The sequence below is a fragment of the Lampris incognitus genome, chromosome 21 (genome assembly GCF_029633865.1).
Source record: "Lampris incognitus isolate fLamInc1 chromosome 21, fLamInc1.hap2, whole genome shotgun sequence".
Taxonomy (NCBI): domain Eukaryota; kingdom Metazoa; phylum Chordata; class Actinopteri; order Lampriformes; family Lampridae; genus Lampris; species Lampris incognitus.
In genome coordinates this window covers 24137742-24154524 of record NC_079231.1, presented here as the reverse complement: position 1 = coordinate 24154524, position 16783 = coordinate 24137742, and the positions used below count along the sequence as shown (strand labels likewise).

General features: G+C 45.2%; 1 protein-coding gene across 1 annotated transcript in view; it reads left to right on the top strand.

The window, feature by feature from the left end:
- Positions 1-3571: 3571 nt before the first annotated feature.
- The window catches only part of dgkza (diacylglycerol kinase, zeta a), a 118804-nt gene continuing 105592 nt past the window's right edge, over positions 3572-16783 (top strand). Inside the window, exon 1 of the mRNA XM_056301116.1 lies at positions 3572-3769. Within this exon, the coding sequence (XP_056157091.1) occupies positions 3609-3769 (161 nt within the window). The 5' untranslated portion in view covers positions 3572-3608. The remainder of the gene's footprint in view (positions 3770-16783) is intronic.

Below are 16783 nucleotides of genomic sequence, written 5' to 3'. Positions count from 1 at the left end.
TCGGACGCATTAGTCGAGCGGTTAGCGATGTGCGGGGGGATACGGGTTCGCGTCTCGGCTGAAGCGGTTCCTGTGGTTGCCTCCGAATTCGTTACAGTATCAAACACAATGCTAGTGAGAGTGTTGTCATGATCTGCAGAATCAAAGAGGACGATCATCTGAAATGTCCTGGTTTTAAATTGTTTGATAAAAAATCTTGGGGTGTGTAATAAGGTGAAATGTCCTGGACGTTATATTACTGAACAAATGACAGACGATCCTGGACGTTATATTACTGAAATACCACGTGATGTATGCACAAGCACACACTCGTCACGCAATTTTGGTGTGTGTTAGTGTGAAGATGTGTCTATTCAGAGCATATTGTACACCTCTTTATACTGCCCCCCTGTGGTCAAACTACATATAGTACACCACTTAATACTGCACACCTGTGGTCAATCTACATATTGTACACCACTTAATACTGCACACAAGTGGTCACACTACATATTGTACACCACTTTATACTGCACACCTGTGGTCACACTACATATTGTACACCACTTTATACCTCCCCCCCTGTGGTCACACTACATATTGTACACCACTTATTACTGCACACCTGTGGTCAAACTACATATTGTACACCACGTTTTACTGCACACCTGTGGTCAAACTACATATTGTACACCACTTTATACTGCCCCCCTGTGGTCACACTACATATTGTACACCACTTATTACTGCACACCTGTGGTCAACCTACATATTGTACACCACGTTTTACTGCACACCTGTGGTCACACTACATATTGTACACCACTTTATACTGCCCCCCTGTGGTCAAACTACATATTGTACACCACTTTTTACTGCACACCTGTGGTCAAACTACATATTGTACACCACTTTATACTGCACACCTGTGGTCACACTACATGTTGTACACCACTTCTCCTGCACACCTGTGGTCAAACGACATATTGTACGCCACTTTATACTGCCCCCCTGTGGTCACACTACATATTGTACACCACTTATTACTGCACACCTGTGGTCAAACTACATATTGTACACCACTTTATACTGCACACCTGTGGTCAAACTACATATTGTACACACTTTATACAGCACACCTGTGGTCAAACTACATATTATACACCACTTTATACTGCACACCGGTAGGCACACTACAGCAAAGCAAGTTTACAGAGGCTTCGAGTAGCTTATAATGATGCAGTGAGAATACTAAAAAACCCCTAGCTGGTAGTGCAAATGAAATGTCTGTGGTTGCAGGAGTCAGTACCTTCCAGGCTCTTCTAAGAAATCTCATGTATACATGTATGTGCCGGATCGGTGACTCTGATAATGTGATCACCAAGTTTGACTAATGTAAGACTCAGGGCCACACGCCACCGGTCCCGGCAGGGGGACCACTGGTATAGATGCCTTCTGATAACACACTGACTTCTGATAACACACTGACTTCTGATAACACACTGACTTCTGATGACACACTGACTTGTTCCATTTGTGTTATTTTATTGTGTTTCCTCTGTGTATTGTCTGGGGTTTGTCTTTTACCTATTTGTCTTTGTCTGTTATGGACCCTGAGTCTGCAATAAAGTTTTGAAGTGAGTTGAATCCAATAGCCTTCACAAACATACGCATTCTGTCAATTTATGAATATTTCCATTTATTTTGATTTGAATTTTAGGTAACACTTTACTATGGGGAACATAAAAAAACTTAATTACTAGTGAATTAGTAATGATCAAGATGTCACTTTAGTATGGGGAACATATTCTAAGTAACAAAAACTTAATTGACAGTAATTTAACACTATGAACACTTGTAGTTTTGTGTTTTGTTATGTAAGAACAGACCATATTCATTAAGTGTTGGTAAGGGAGAATAACTCTTCTTGTGGTACTACCACCTTATAAAGGCCATACTAAGCAAAGCATATTGAGATGGTACTACTAATAAGCAATACTTCTGAGGTTATAGAGGGAAAACTCATAGTTAATGGCTTACTGGTTGTATAATAAGGCCATGCAGAATAAGGCATTAATGAGTACGTAATAATGACCAATTAAGAGCCAATATGTTGCTAATTTGCATGCTAATAAGCGCCTAATTAATGGTGACTACGTTCCCCATACTAAAGTGTTACCGTGTTTTAAATCGCAAGACAAGAAAAGCTGAATGGAAAAGACATTTTATAAAGCCAGTTTATTTACGGAGGACTGGCACGGGAAAGCCGCGCTACAGCCCTTTTCCACCCGGGTCCGTGATTATGTGCGCTATATCCTCGAGGGAGATGGGGGTATTAATCGATTATAATTATATAATCATTATTTTACAGTGAGTGCGGGGCTTTTGACGGTTCACGTCTCACACAGGCAGTTTTCTAGCCGCGCCACCGATCAGAACGTTTCAGCGTGGCAGTCGACGGGGCAGCTATACGGGGGGGTGTCGGGGGGTGAGGGTCCTTAACAATTGTCATGCTCCACTTCCGGGTTTTAGCCGGTTGGCTAGAAGGGAGTAGTCTTTGCGTGCGTTTTGTGTGTCCGTGCGTGTGTGTGTGTGGGTGTGTGTGTGTGTGTGTGTGTGAATAAGTTTAGTTAACCTGAGACTCCGCCGTCGGTGTCAATGTCAACGCACGACTCGCGTTTCGGAGTAAGTAACCACGGACAACAGTAGAGAGCCACGGGGAAGGCAACGGACGAGAAGGCACCGTAAGGGACCAGAGAGACGGAAACAAACGCTGCCAGAGAGCCCAAGTCACCGGAGCCCCCCGGGGTCCGGCTGGTATCCCGCGCCGTCTCACACCCTAGCTTACACCAGCTCAAGAGTTGTCATATAGCCGCAAATGCTAACGCTACACGCCTCGGAGCGGGAGGGACTGAGAGACGTAGACCCGACAGGAGAGGAATGCAAACAGGATTATCTCCCTCGGGGCTGACGCTACCTCAGCACCAGTGTCACTCACGCTGTCGCTATTTTTACGCGCGCGCACGCACGCGCACCCTCGCGTACTTTAGACATTTGCCTTTGCCGATATTCTCCAGTGCAGGGCTGCAGACCTTCTAGTCCCTCTCGAGTTTGCAGACTAGTCCGGCGGACCTGTTTGCATTCGGTCGTGTTCGCCATGCTGCCGTAGTACCGGCGGATCGCGGGACTGCCCTCGCGGAAACCAGTGAGATTCAGACTCCTTCCTCAAGAGTTTCCCTGTCGGCTTTGAGAATTCAAACACGTTTTTCTGCTTCTGTGGCGCTGGAAGAAGACATCCTGTATCTGCAGCCAGGACTTTCCCCCCAAGGCCTACCGTCTCATGCTGGCAGCACTTGGACCGCCAGAGGTTGATCTCGGAGCTTGGGAATTCCTCAAGGAATGTGAGGAATTATGCTCCTCTTGAGCAGATGTAAGAGAGAACACAAGAGTAGTAGGAGCAAGGCAAATCCCTTTTAACGCAGGGGGTCATGGATTCTAGCCCAGAAGCAGGTGCTGGTTTTGATGTTGGGCTTGTAGCAGAGCCCCAGGCTTCAGTGGCCTATGGGAGTTGGACTGTGAGTGGGTTTGAAAGAAGCGGAGGCGATGAAGAAGAAGGCTGGTTACTGGAAATGGGAGAAGGAGACGAGGAAGTCAGCTCCGCGTCCTCCTCCTCCAACTCCTCTCTGCTTTCATCCTACTCCTCCACTCTCCCCTGCTACCTTCTGGAAGAAACAGACAGGGAGGGGGGCTCCTCCAGGACGTTTACTGGACTCAAGATTTTCTCCAGGAGGTAATTGTGTGTGTGTGTGTGTGTGTGTGTGTGTTTGTGTGTGTTTGTGCGGACATGAATAATGCAAGCATCTAATTAGCTGACCAAATTGAAGTCTGTCTATCATTGCTCGGCGGACTGAAATGCTGTTTCTGCCTGAATGACTGGTTGCATTTCGAGCAGTTTAAGTTATGTGACTGGTTTAAGTCTGTTAAAACCCCATAGTTGCTTCAGTGGCTTGTGCTAATGGATTTCTCTACAGGGAAACAAAACATTTGTAAAACGTGTGAATGAGATGCTCCTTGACTTTGTTGTTTCATTGAACAACTTGAAGAAAGATGAATAACAACAATAATCATTACGTTTATATAACGCTTTTCTAGACACCCAACGTGCTTAATCTGCACACTGTCAGGAGAAAATAAAATAAAGTGAGTAAATAAAAACAAATGGCCCACTATCATGACATGATCATAGGTTAATTTAAAAATAGATCTCACAGATGTCTCAGGTTAGAGGTTCAGCTATTGGTTCAGCTGATCATATAGTAAATGATTCAAATGCAACCGCTCTTGTGTCTCAACGTGCACCAGGACCACACCTGAACGTAGACCCTCCCTGCGTTGCTCTCTTTACAGAGACAAGTAGACACGATGAGAATCGCTGTGAAAATGTACATTTTGGACTACTTTTGATTGAAGGAGTAACATGTAACACAGGACTGTAGTAGCTTGCTTTGTCCAGCAGAGGTCACTGTAGGCCTATATTGACCTGGCAGGAGACGTGAACAACCACTTTTATCTTTAAACCAACGCTGACCCTGAGGTCACACCTTGTTAGGCAGATAAGCTGTGGACTACAGGACCCGTTCAGACAGGGTTTTGTTGCAGCATGTTTGGGAGGTTCATGGTGCGGGTCTGCGTTGTGTTGGCGAGGAGGTGATAAGAGTGGGGAACATGAGAGCAGGTTGTGAAAGTTTGCTTTCATTGCGAGCCATTATATCTGCTCTGACCCTTTTGTTCACCCAACAAGTGCATGTCTGTGATAACTTGTATGTTTGAATGGAATGACTGAATGGAGGTCCTACTGAGGTGGTAGGCTGTTTGATAGGAGAGGGACCACCTACCCCACAAACAATGTCCAATAAGTCCCCCTCTGTCTCTCTGTCTTCCCCCTCCCCCCTCTGTCTCTCTGTGTTTTCCCCCTCTTCCCTCTGTCTCTCTTGATCTTTCCCCCTCCTCCCTCTGTCTCTCTCAGTGCTTCCCCCTCCTGCCTCTGTCTCTCTGTCTTCCCCCTCCTCCCTCTGTCTCTCTTGGTCTTTCCCCCTCTTCCCTCTGTCTCTCTGTCTTCCCCCTCTTCCCTCTGTCTCTCTCGGTCTTTCCCCCTCCTGCCTCTGTCTCTCTCTGTCTTCCCCCTCTTCCCTCTGTCTCTCTGTCTTCCCCCTCCTCCCTCTGTCTCTCTCGGTCTTTCCCCCTCCTGCCTCTGTCTCTCTCTGTCTTCCCCCTCTTCCCTCTGTCTCTCTGTCTTCCCCCTCCTCCCTCTGTCTCTCTCGGTCTTTCCCCCTCCTGCCTCTGTCTCTCTCTGTCTTCCCCCTCTTCCCTCTGTCTCTCTGTCTTCCCCCTCCTCCCTCTGTCTCTCTGTCTTGCCCTGTCTGACAGTTCGATCACAAACGCTCCATTGACATCAAAATACTACGGATGAATAATATTGGGAAGAAAAAGTCGACATTGTGATATGTTGTGCTGCAGTATGAACTAATAAAAAACGAGTTACACATCTTCATCAGATATATGCAGCTTTTCACTTTCAAAGCTCCGTTTGCAGAGAGTTTATCACTCTAGTAGTAATTCTGGTGATTTTAGGGGGGGAAACCAGGTATTTGTCAAGAAGTTCATCCATTAGGCTGAATTATGCGCTGTTTTTCTGCAAGAGGGGTCATGACAAAGTGGACCTTGGTAGGTCTTGCTAGGTCTTGCTTGCTAGGTTTGGATTTCTGTGGGATGGTTATGGTGCATGCTACACAACCGCATCGCCCCTGGTTCGATTCCAGCCAGTGACCTTCGCTGCATATCGCACCCGTCTCTCTCTCTCCCCTTGTATCCTGTCTGCCATTTCACTGTCCTCTATTAAGTAAAGGCAAAAATGCCGGAAAAAAAACATCTTTAAAAAAGGAAAAAAAACAACATTGGATCCATTGCAATGTAAGCGTTGCACATGTGTAAGACTGCAGTGTTGATTCTGGAATATGGTTTTCAGCCATACTAGATACAGTGAGAAATAGGTATGTTACGTATAAGACCAAACACACATTAGAAGGTAAAATGAAAAGAAATAAAAACAAATGTGTGTGTTAGCGTGCATGGGGGAAGGCTATGCATTACGTTTTCTAATACAAGCAGCATTAATGCCCAGAAGAAAATGAACAAGTAATGAACCCATCCGGATAAGCAAGTCACATGACTGTAAAGAACACGTCCAAGACACTTACACGAGTTGCAGATTTTGGCTGCATGCAAGTCTGGCGTCTGCCTGTCAGGGAAGCTTTCCTCTCGGTGTTAAAACCAGCACATTTGCATAAACACCTACATGTGTGGTGCGGGACGCTCTGCTGTGTGTGTGTGTGTGTTGGCATGCAACTTTGCATGTGTGTATTTGTGCATAATAAGATGGTGCATTTGTTTCTTACCGCGGTTGTGACATTTCTCAACCTATTAGGCAGCAAAGACCGAGTGGCGCCCTTAACTCTGAAGTGTTGGAGTCAAAGGTCACCTCGCGCTCATTTACACTGTGGAGTCTCCGAGTCCAGCTCCGCTCACTCTGAAGTACTGCTTAGAGCTTTTCAAGAGAGCGCCGATCACGCCCTCTCCCCACTCCGTCTCTTTCCCCCTCCTCCTTTCTCATGTCTGCTCCTCCTCTCTCGCTCGCGCTCTCTCGCTCACGCTCTCTCTCTCGGTCTCTCTCACTCTCTCGCTCTCCTTCTCTTTCTCGCTCTCTCTCGCTCGCTCTCTCTCTCTCTCTCTCTCTCTCTCTCTCTCTCTCGGTCTCTTTCTCACTCTCTCTCGCTCTCATTAACATGTAGTTGAGAGTTTAGTGCAAAGTGACGGTTACACGTGAGAGGAGAGGAAGTGTGCAAGGACAGCCTTCGTCTGTTCTATCAGGTTGTATCCTAAATACACTTCTGATCTGCTCTTTGTTTCCTTTTACACGACTGAAGTTGTAGTTTGGTTTGAGTAAGAACATGTAGCTCTCTTACGTTTAGTAATGTTTAAATACTGTTACGCTCTCTCACCTATGCATGCTGGTCTCATTTCAGCTTAGTTGCAGTATTGGATTCTGGGAAAGAAATGAACCTCCTACCTGTTAATATAGTCAACGACAGGAGGTTCTGGCTCAGTTAACAGGCTAAGCTCTTAGCGTGTTATCGGTAATGGGGAGGACACCTCTCTTGCAGAGTAGTGACTATGTTTAGTCTGGTGCACTGCTGTGGTCTTTCTACTAATCTATCATCTGCTAGCCAGAAAAACCAGCTATTAGATCTTGGTACGAAGGTTGTGCGAGAGTAGGTGACTTTCTTGGCGACGTCAGGCAATGTCCTTGACAAAAAGAACTGACACAATAGATGGATGTGCAACAAAGACATACCTGGGTGACGACAAGCAGTCATCAAGTGATCATTGCAAGAGATGATGTCCTTTTGCCGTTTAATTCAGCACAAAATGTTATTTTCACGTCCAGCTAGTTAGTGAGTTATCCATTCGTTATGTTTCGATTCATTAACTTGACGGCCTGCCCACATTTCAATTGTGTAGTCCTGTAGTTATTATCTAGCATCCAGGCCCTCAGCTCCACAACCGTCGTTCTTCACCTCCACAACTGTCGTTCCTCATCTCCACAGCTGTCGTTCTTCATCTCCACAATTGTTGTTCTTCACCTCCACAACTTTTGTTCTTTATCTCCATAACTGTTGTTCTTCTCCTCCACAACTTTTGTTCTTCATCTCCACAACTGTTGTTCTTCACCTCCATAACTGTCGTTCTTCACCTCCACAACTGTTGTTCTTCACCTCCACAACTGTCCTTCTTCACCTCCACAACTGTTGTTCTTCACCTCCATAACTGTCGTTCTTCACTTCCACAACTGTCGTTCCTCATCTCCACAGCTGTCGTTCTTCATCTCCACAATTGTTGTTCTTCACCTCCACAACTTTTGTTCTTTATCTCCATAACTGTTGTTCTTCTCCTCCACAACTTTTGTTCTTCATCTCCACAACTGTTGTTCTTCACCTCCATAACTGTCGTTCTTCACCTCCACAACTGTTGTTCTTCACCTCCACAACTGTCCTTCTTCACCTCCACAACTGTTGTTGTTCACCTCCATAACTGTCGTTCTTCACCTCCATAACTGTCGTTCTTCACTTCCACAACTGTCGTTGTTCACCTCCATAACTGTCGTTTTTCACCTGCAAAACTGTCATTCTTCACCTCCACAACTGTCGTTCTTCACCTCCACAACTGTTGTTCTTCACCTCCATAACTGTCATTCTTCACCTCCATAACTGTCGTTCTTCACCTCCATAACTGTTGTTCTTCACTTCCACAACTGTCGTTGTTCACCTCCATAACTGTCGTTTTTCACCTGCAAAACTGTCGTTCTTCACCTCCACAACTGTTGTTCTGATGATCCCTTTCATCAGTTTTCTGTCAGCCAGGGCTTTGCAATGACCTTCACTGACCTAGCTGACATTCTGGTTAGGCGGAAATTGATTCAGTGTAAAATGAGAATCGTTTTGACTGAAACTGGAGAAAGGGCATCGTGATGTGACTGATGACTTACTTCGTGTGATGCTGTCTGCATCTCAGTGCCAGAAAACAGCCACAAAGTTCTCATCGCAAGCGGTTCTCGGCCACAAAATTCAGCAGAGCAGCAGCCTGTGTTCACTCCCTCAACCGCTTGGCTTTTTGGAAAACTGCATTAGCCATTTGCAAACGTAAGATTTGCTGAAAAGTTGCACACACCAGTATCTAATGCCTCACATTCGTATTTGTAGTGTTGTTGCGGTGACACAAACGTGTGACTCAAACCACAGTGAGACAGAAAGAGATGGTGGATGCGAAGAAGGGCGGAGTTGAAGGGGGAGGAAGATAGACAGAAGCTGTGTTCCCATCAAGCTATTTCTGTGACTTTTCAAGTTTTGATCCATGACATTTAAACCGAAATGCCAAACTTTGGACAATAAAATCCATATGGCACTCTGAGCGTCATGGCTTACGTGGAGGAGTTGAAGTACAACACGGAGCGATGCAGATGGCCTTAATTCCTGTCAGTGTTTCTAATAATGAAGCCTTATCGTGGCCGGGACACTGCCAGATAGTTCATTAACTTAAATCCACTAATGAAATAGTTAATTATTCACATTTTTGGTAATACTTTTTTCACCGCCCATCTGTTAGAGGTAAATTAGAGAATCCTTGTTGGTAGTTTGATCTAATTAGATTGTAGTTATTGATTAAAAAACAATAAATAGGGTTAAAATGCTTATACATTGCACCCTGCCTGTAACCCTTTAAAATGAAGTGTTCCTCAAACATTTCTTCTTCTGCAGTTTCAAAGATGTGCTTGACATTTTGATGGAAACCTAGTGTGGTGGGGTTGTGGCCTCTAGTGACATCTTACATAGCTATCAGATGCGCGCGCACACACACACACACACCAGCCTGTTTAAACAAGTATCAAGGCTGTTGTAGAGCAGTACGACGGAGAAGATGGAGACTTAACAGAGGTAGAAGTGTATACAGATGGATGGTTTTATTCACGTGATACTTTAGTATGTGTGATGTACAAGGCTAAAGAAAGTAATACGCTGACTTACAGACAGTAAATACACAGTCTTTTCCCCTGCGACCTTCTCGGTTGTATCTGTTGAAGTATTCTGAGTTTGACATTCATTTGCGGTCTTCAGTTACAGCTGCGCAGTGTTGCTTCTAGGATGTTTTATGCGAGAGCCACAAAGGAGCACAAGTTGTTGTGAGGGGCCAAATTACTATCTTACTCTTATGCAGATTTCTTTTCTTCTTGTACAGTGCCAAGTGACACCCAGTTTGCTGTACTGGGTCTTTTTCAGAACTGTACAAGTAATATGACGATGGCAAAATGAAAGTCTAGACTCTAACTTCACAGTTATCAGTATGAAACCAGAACCCATTCATTTTCCTTAAATTTATGTTGCCGTGAAAATTATTAATATGTTTTGTGTTTGGATTGAGCAAGAATTAAGAGGCACAAATTAAAATAAATGAATCATAAAAAGTAATTAATTAAAGTTTAATGAATTAATCACTTAATTAATTAACTAATCAAAATTTAAGTTAGAAATAATGAAATTAAATCAAGAAAATTTAAATTTATTAAAATAAATTAAACAAATTAAAATAAAAAAATAAATAGGGGTGCATGCTATATCAGTCAGTTTATTGGTATTGGCCAATGATTACTTTAAAATTTGCTATCCACATCCAGTCAGATGTCAAAATGATGCCTGATATGTTGCATACATATGATGATACATTTATTATGTCGCTCCGGCGATAATGGGCTTTGATGGCATGACGGGTCACTCCGTCTTTCCATAGCCTATAAAGAAATGTCAGCCCTTTTAATATTTACAACATACACCGATCATCCAAAACATTAAAACCGCCTGCCTAATACTGTGTAGGTCCCCCTCATGCCACCAAAACAGCTCTGACCCATCGAGGCATGGACTCCACAAGACCTCTGAAGGTGTCCTCTGGTATCTGGCACCAAGACGTTAGCAGCAGATCCTTTAAGTCCTCTAAGTTGTGAAATGGGGCCTCCATGGATCAGACTGGTTTTTCCAGCACATCCCACAGATGCTCGATCAGATTGAGATCTGGGGAATTTGGAGGCCAAGGCAACACCTTGAACTCTATCATGTTCCTCAAACCATTCCCGAACAATTTTTGCAGTGTGGCAGGGAGCATTATCTTGCTGAAAGAGGCCACTGCCATCAGGGAATACCGTTGCCATTAATGGGTTTACTTGGTCTGCAACGATGTTTATGTAGGTGGTATGTGTTTAAATTAACATCCACATGAATGCCAGGACCCAAGGTTTCCCAGTAGAACATTGCCCAGAGCATCACACTGTCTCTGCCGGCTTGCCTTCTTCTCATAGTGCATCCTGGTGCCATCTCTTTCCCAGGAAAATGACACACAGGTGCCCGGCTGTCCACATGATCTAAAAGAAAACTGATTCATTGGACCAGACCACCTTCTTCCACTGCTCCATGGTCCAGTTTTGATGCTCACGTGCCCATTGTAGGTGTTTTCGGTGGTGGAGAGGGGTCATCATGGGCACTCTGACTGGTCTGCAGCTACACAGCCCCATATGCAGCAAGCTGTGATGCACCTGAAACCTGTCTATCATAGCCAGCATTAACTTTTTCAGCAATTTGAGCCACAGTAGCTCTTCTGTGGGATCAGACCAGACGGGCTAGCCTTCGCTCCCCACGCACATAAATGAGCCTTGGGTGCCCATGACCCTGTTGCTGGTTCACTGATTGTCCTTCCTTGGACCACTTTTGTTAGGTGCTGACCACTGCATACCAGAGACATCTCACAAGACCTGCTGTTTTGGAGATGCTCCGACCCAGTCGTCTAGCCATCACAATTTGGCCAATCAATAAGGAAGTGTTCTATAGACATCTGTGTCTGCACCAAGCGTTACGTTTATGGCATAATAATAGATACATTCCAGGAAACTAAGACACATGGTGATGCTATGAAATGGAAAATAGCAGTATTGGCTGAAATGACCGTGGAAATTATTGGTTGTCGGATATCAGAAAATATTTCAGTATCATGCGTCCTTAGTAAAAGTCACACAGTCTTGACTTGAATATCCCCGTGCTTCCATAAATCTAGAAGCAGTCATTCATTCTGAAGTCATAAAGGTGACATCCAACAGTTTCACCTCTTATTTTCTTGCTTTGTCTATGCATAAAAGTCAGAGTATATTCAATGGAAAAATTAAAGGGTTCTGTTAGTGATCATGTCAGGAACACCCAGAGTAGAAATAGTAGGTTTGTAACATTTACAGAGATGTCACCGATTGACAAATGTTAAGTTTATTCAACGTCAAATGAGAGAATTGTCCACTTTAAGAGCTGCCACCATGCAGCAGAGCACCTTTTCCTGTGTTTCCTTCAGTGTTTAAACATTTCGAGGTCTTTATTCATATACAGTGTACGTACATATTTCCTTTTTACCAGTTTCTCCTAAAATACATTATTTTGTATCATGAGAGAAGGAATTATGTCACTCAGTTTATTTATATACATATTTCCTCTGTTGACATTATGAATATACATTTCTCTTAACATGTATTTATTCTGATCATAAGATAATTTTCTATTTTGAGAGGACACTGTTTACCTTATAGGCCAGCAGGCACAACCTAATGCTATGGGCTCTTGTACACACAGACAGAGGCTGAGCGCAGAGGGAAAATAATGTGTGGCGATAGCTGTCACAGTTGGTGAAGAAGCAGTCATGAGCAAAAGGCGGACAGTAGTTTCCGGCGAGGCCAGGGGCCAGGTCAGTCAGAACACAGGATGCAGCACATGCAGATGTTACCAGCACATCGCTGCATCTCTGTTCTGAAATAGGGGTTGAGATTTGCTTTTATAGAAGGAAAAGCTTTATTCATGTCAGAACTGAATCAGGGATCAGGAACACTTTTTGTCATTTTACATGAAATGGATCAAAATATTGCTTCCCCCAGCCCACAGAAGTGACAAAAAAGTGACAGACAAAAACACATCCAAAAACTACAAGAACACATACTATATCCAAACTAAACAAAAAAAAATCACTGTCCAGGAGAACAAATGCCAGCCAGGATGACTGTCGGACCTGCCGGTCTGCATGGGCTAGCAGTTAGCTTAGCTTGCCCGCTTCTGCGTCCTGTTGGACCGCTCTCTGTGTTTACTCTTTGAGCGCAGCTCTGAGCAAGGCAATGGGCCCACCGGATGCAGCAGACCAAGCTCCCCCAGCCGATCCAACGCCAGCTCTCCCAGCCAGAAACCTTCGACACACCTCCCCCCACTCCACACAACGACACTAAAACACAGTTAACACTAGGCAAGGCCGCCACCAGCCCACCCTCGGTGTTATCAGAACTGTTGGTCTGCATGGGTTAGCAGTTAGCTTAGCCTGCCCCGCTTGCTTGTCCTGTCAAACCACTGTCGATATTACCTCTTCGGGTGCAGCTCTGGACAGGGCCATGGTGCCTGGGCCCACCGGATGCAGCAGACCAAGCTCCCCCAGCCGATCCAACGCCAGCTCTCCCAGCCAGAAACCTTCGACACACCTCCCCCCACTCCACACAACGACACTAAAACACAGTTAACACTAGGCAAGGCCGCCACCAGCCCACCCTCGGTGTTATCAGAACTGTTGGTCTGCATGGGTTAGCAGTTAGCTTAGCCTGCCCCGCTTGCTTGTCCTGTCAAACCACCGTCGATATTCCCTCTTCGGGTGCAGCTCTGGACAGGGCCATGGTGCCTGGGCCCACAGGACGCAGCAGACCAAGCTCTTCCAGCCATCGAACGAAGACAAAACTTAGACGTAGACAAAGACACTGCATGGACGGTACTGGGTGAGGCCGCCGCAAACGTGAATTCGTGCTGCCATCTTCCCACACGAGACATCTCGCTTCTGCAGTCCTGCTTCTGCAGTCCATGCAGTGCACCAGGAAATGAAGTCCGCCCAACTATGTTGCATTCCCGTGTGGCGCTTTAAATGAAAAAACTACATGTTAAGCACATCTTTGAATTTCTCCGAATGCAGCTGTCTTTATTGCATTTCAATCACAACAATGCAGCAAACGCTTCAAAATGAAATGTAATCAGTCAGCTTCTGAATTGGAGGAGTGCTGTTGAGGAAGTCATCAGAGGGAATCGCTAAGGCTGCTATCTGCGGAACACGAGTTATGTCGTGTTTTGTAGTTTGAATGAACTTTAACATTGTTTTCAATTCAGACACTGGTTCAACATCTATTGTTGTGAAACAGAGATGAAATAGCCCTCCTGCTTTATCAAGTGGAAAGGTGAAAAACTTATCTAAATCATCAACAAAGCCAACCAACTCAGAGGTAACCGCTCGTTAAAAACAAAAATGAGAATGAGTTGGTTTTTAGTTTAGATTTGAAGGAAACTACAGAAAAAGTTTCCTTCTAGTAGTTCCTTCTATTAGTTCCTTCTACCAGTAAGTTGCGTCAGTGTCATGCAACTTACTAAGTTGTTATTGCATACAAGGCAAAAGACTGTTGGGAAGTGCTTATCTCTTTTCTAAGCAGTCAGCTCCGATTTTTGAGAATGAGTTTTCTAGTAGGTGATGAACCTACCTGACTCAAGTACATTTAAGAGACCTACGTATAGAAGGTATGCAGGTGTCGTCCAAGATGCGGAACTCAGCGGTAACGTGGCACTGAGTGGCAAAAAGACTGAGTGGCAGCGTTAACGTCCAGCTTGAATACAGCGAAAACGCATCTAAAATGGGAAAGAGCTGTGGTGCGACAGACTGCACTAATAGATTTCACAAGACATCGGAGTTATCTTTTTACAGACTACCGGAAGATAAGGTAAAGAGAAACAAATGGATCGCTGCAATTCGCAGAAACAACCGGAATCCAGGCACCGAATCATGGATTTGCAGTTCCCATTTTGTGTCAGGTGGGCTAACGTTAGGCTATGTTGGATTTTTGGGTAACGTTAAATGGTAAAATCATAAAGTCATATACTGTACTAACTACTCATCAGTTAAATATTTAGCATCTTTGATAAGTTTTTGTCAGCGTATTTTTTAAAAACGTCCTTGTGTTGTGTTCTACAAACAAAGGGGAGAATGGTGGGCTTAACGTTACAGTTTTCACAGTTATAACTTAATAAAATAAAATAAATAATTGTGCACACCTGCCCACATACAACCAGAATGTCCATCGTGTCCTCGTCACTTTAATTTCGCCAACAAATCCTGCCTTGAAGTACGACCAAGACTTTTGTATACCTTCAGGCTTTGCTTTGTGTATTTCCCTGGCGTGGAAATCAAGTACATATAAATATCAGGAAACTCGATTTGTGGCCAAATGTTAATGTCCATGGACCACTGGTTATTTGGTAAGCTCTACGGGTCCCTGTCAAGTCCAACTTCCTTTAATTTAAGCAGACAATCTTGTGTTATAATCCCGGTTTCACTGTTTCCCCTACTAGAAGCAGACATGTTGCGGGATGTTTTGCCACTCGCTGCGACTGAGGGGGCGTGTCCCAGTGGGAAAGTGACGTCAGTGGATACCCTCTATAGTTCGCTGTTGAAATTGTCACTGTTGAAAGCGTCCTGGGCGTATGTCGGTTGCTGAAATAGTAGAGGTTTTAATACCGCTGGTTGCAAAACACATGGCTGTTACTACCAGGACACCTTACATAGTAAATAAGCAAGTAGAGGACAGTGACGGAGGTGTCCATCTATAAAGGTTATAAAGGGGTGTAGATGTAGAGGACAGTGATGGCGGTGTCCACGTATAAAAGTTATAAAGGGGTGTAGATGTAGTGGACGGTGATGGTGGTGTCCATGTATAAAGGTTATAAAGGGGTGTAGATGTAGAGGACAGTGATGGAGGTGTCCATGTATAAAGGAAAAGGGTGTAGATTTAGAGGACAGTGATGGAGGTGTACATGTATAAAGGATATAAAGGGGTGTAGATGTCGAAGACAGTGATGGAGGGGTCCATATATAAAGGGGTGTAGATGTAGAGGACAGTAATGGAGGGGTCCATATATAAAGGGGTGTAGATGTAGAGGACAGTGATGGTGGTGTCCATATATAAAGGATATAAAGGGGTGTAGATGTAGAGGACAGTGATGGTGGTGTCCATATGTAAAGGATATAAAGGGGTGTAGATGTAGAGGACAGTGATGGTGGTGTCAATATTTAGAATGTCTTCGTAAAGTGTGTTATGTTTAGTTGGGTTTGCTTAGACAGAGAGGGAGAGGGGGGGGAGAGAGGGGGAGAGAGAGAGAGGGGGGGAGAGAGAGAGGGGGGGGGGAGGGGGAGAGAGAGAGAGAGCGCCTCTCCAGTGTCACGTAGTAGGAGTCCCTAGTTGCTGGGAACAGGGTTGAGAGGAGAATGATTCGAGGGAGCCATGCGTTCCCCATGACTCCCAGAGGAGGTGCAGCTTCTATTTATTACTCCGCTCGTCGCCTGACCTCGTGGGTGCTCCTCCGCTCCAGTGCAGCTCTGGAGACCTCATGCTGACATGGCTCGAGCTGTGCGGGGGACGAGCCTCCCGCTCTCGGGCCCCTCGTACGCAGCTGGAGTCGGTTGGAAACCGCAGGCCGTGTGTCGGGTCATCAGTCCTATCTGGCAGGGCCGCGCAGCGCTGCAGGGACATGCTGCAGGGACATGCTGCAGGGATATGCTGCAGGGACACGCTGCAGGGACATGCTGCAGGGACACGCTGCAGGGACACGCTGCAGGGACACGCTGCAGGGACATGCTGCAGGGACATGCTGCAGGGACATGCTGCAGGGACATGCTGCAGGGACACGCTGCAGGGACATGCTGCAGGGACACGCTGCAGGGATATGCTGCAGGGACACGCTGCAGGGATATGCTGCAGGGACATGCTGCAGGGACACGCTGCAGGGACATGCTGCAGGGACATGCTGCAGGGACATGCTGCAGGAAGCTCAGTGGCTGCGTGGGTTGGCTGTTGTTGTTTTTGTGTTGTTCTCTCTGCTTCCTGTCTGTCTTCCCATCTGTGTGTGTGTGCATGTGCATGTGCGCACACACTTGTCTTTTTGTCCATCTGTATGTGCACATATAATAATAATAATAATAATAATAATACATCTTATATAGCACTTTTCTAACACTCAGAGTCGCTTTACAATAAACGGGGTAAAACAAGACAACAGATAAACACAACAGACACACAGGGGTGGAGGGGAAGGGGGGA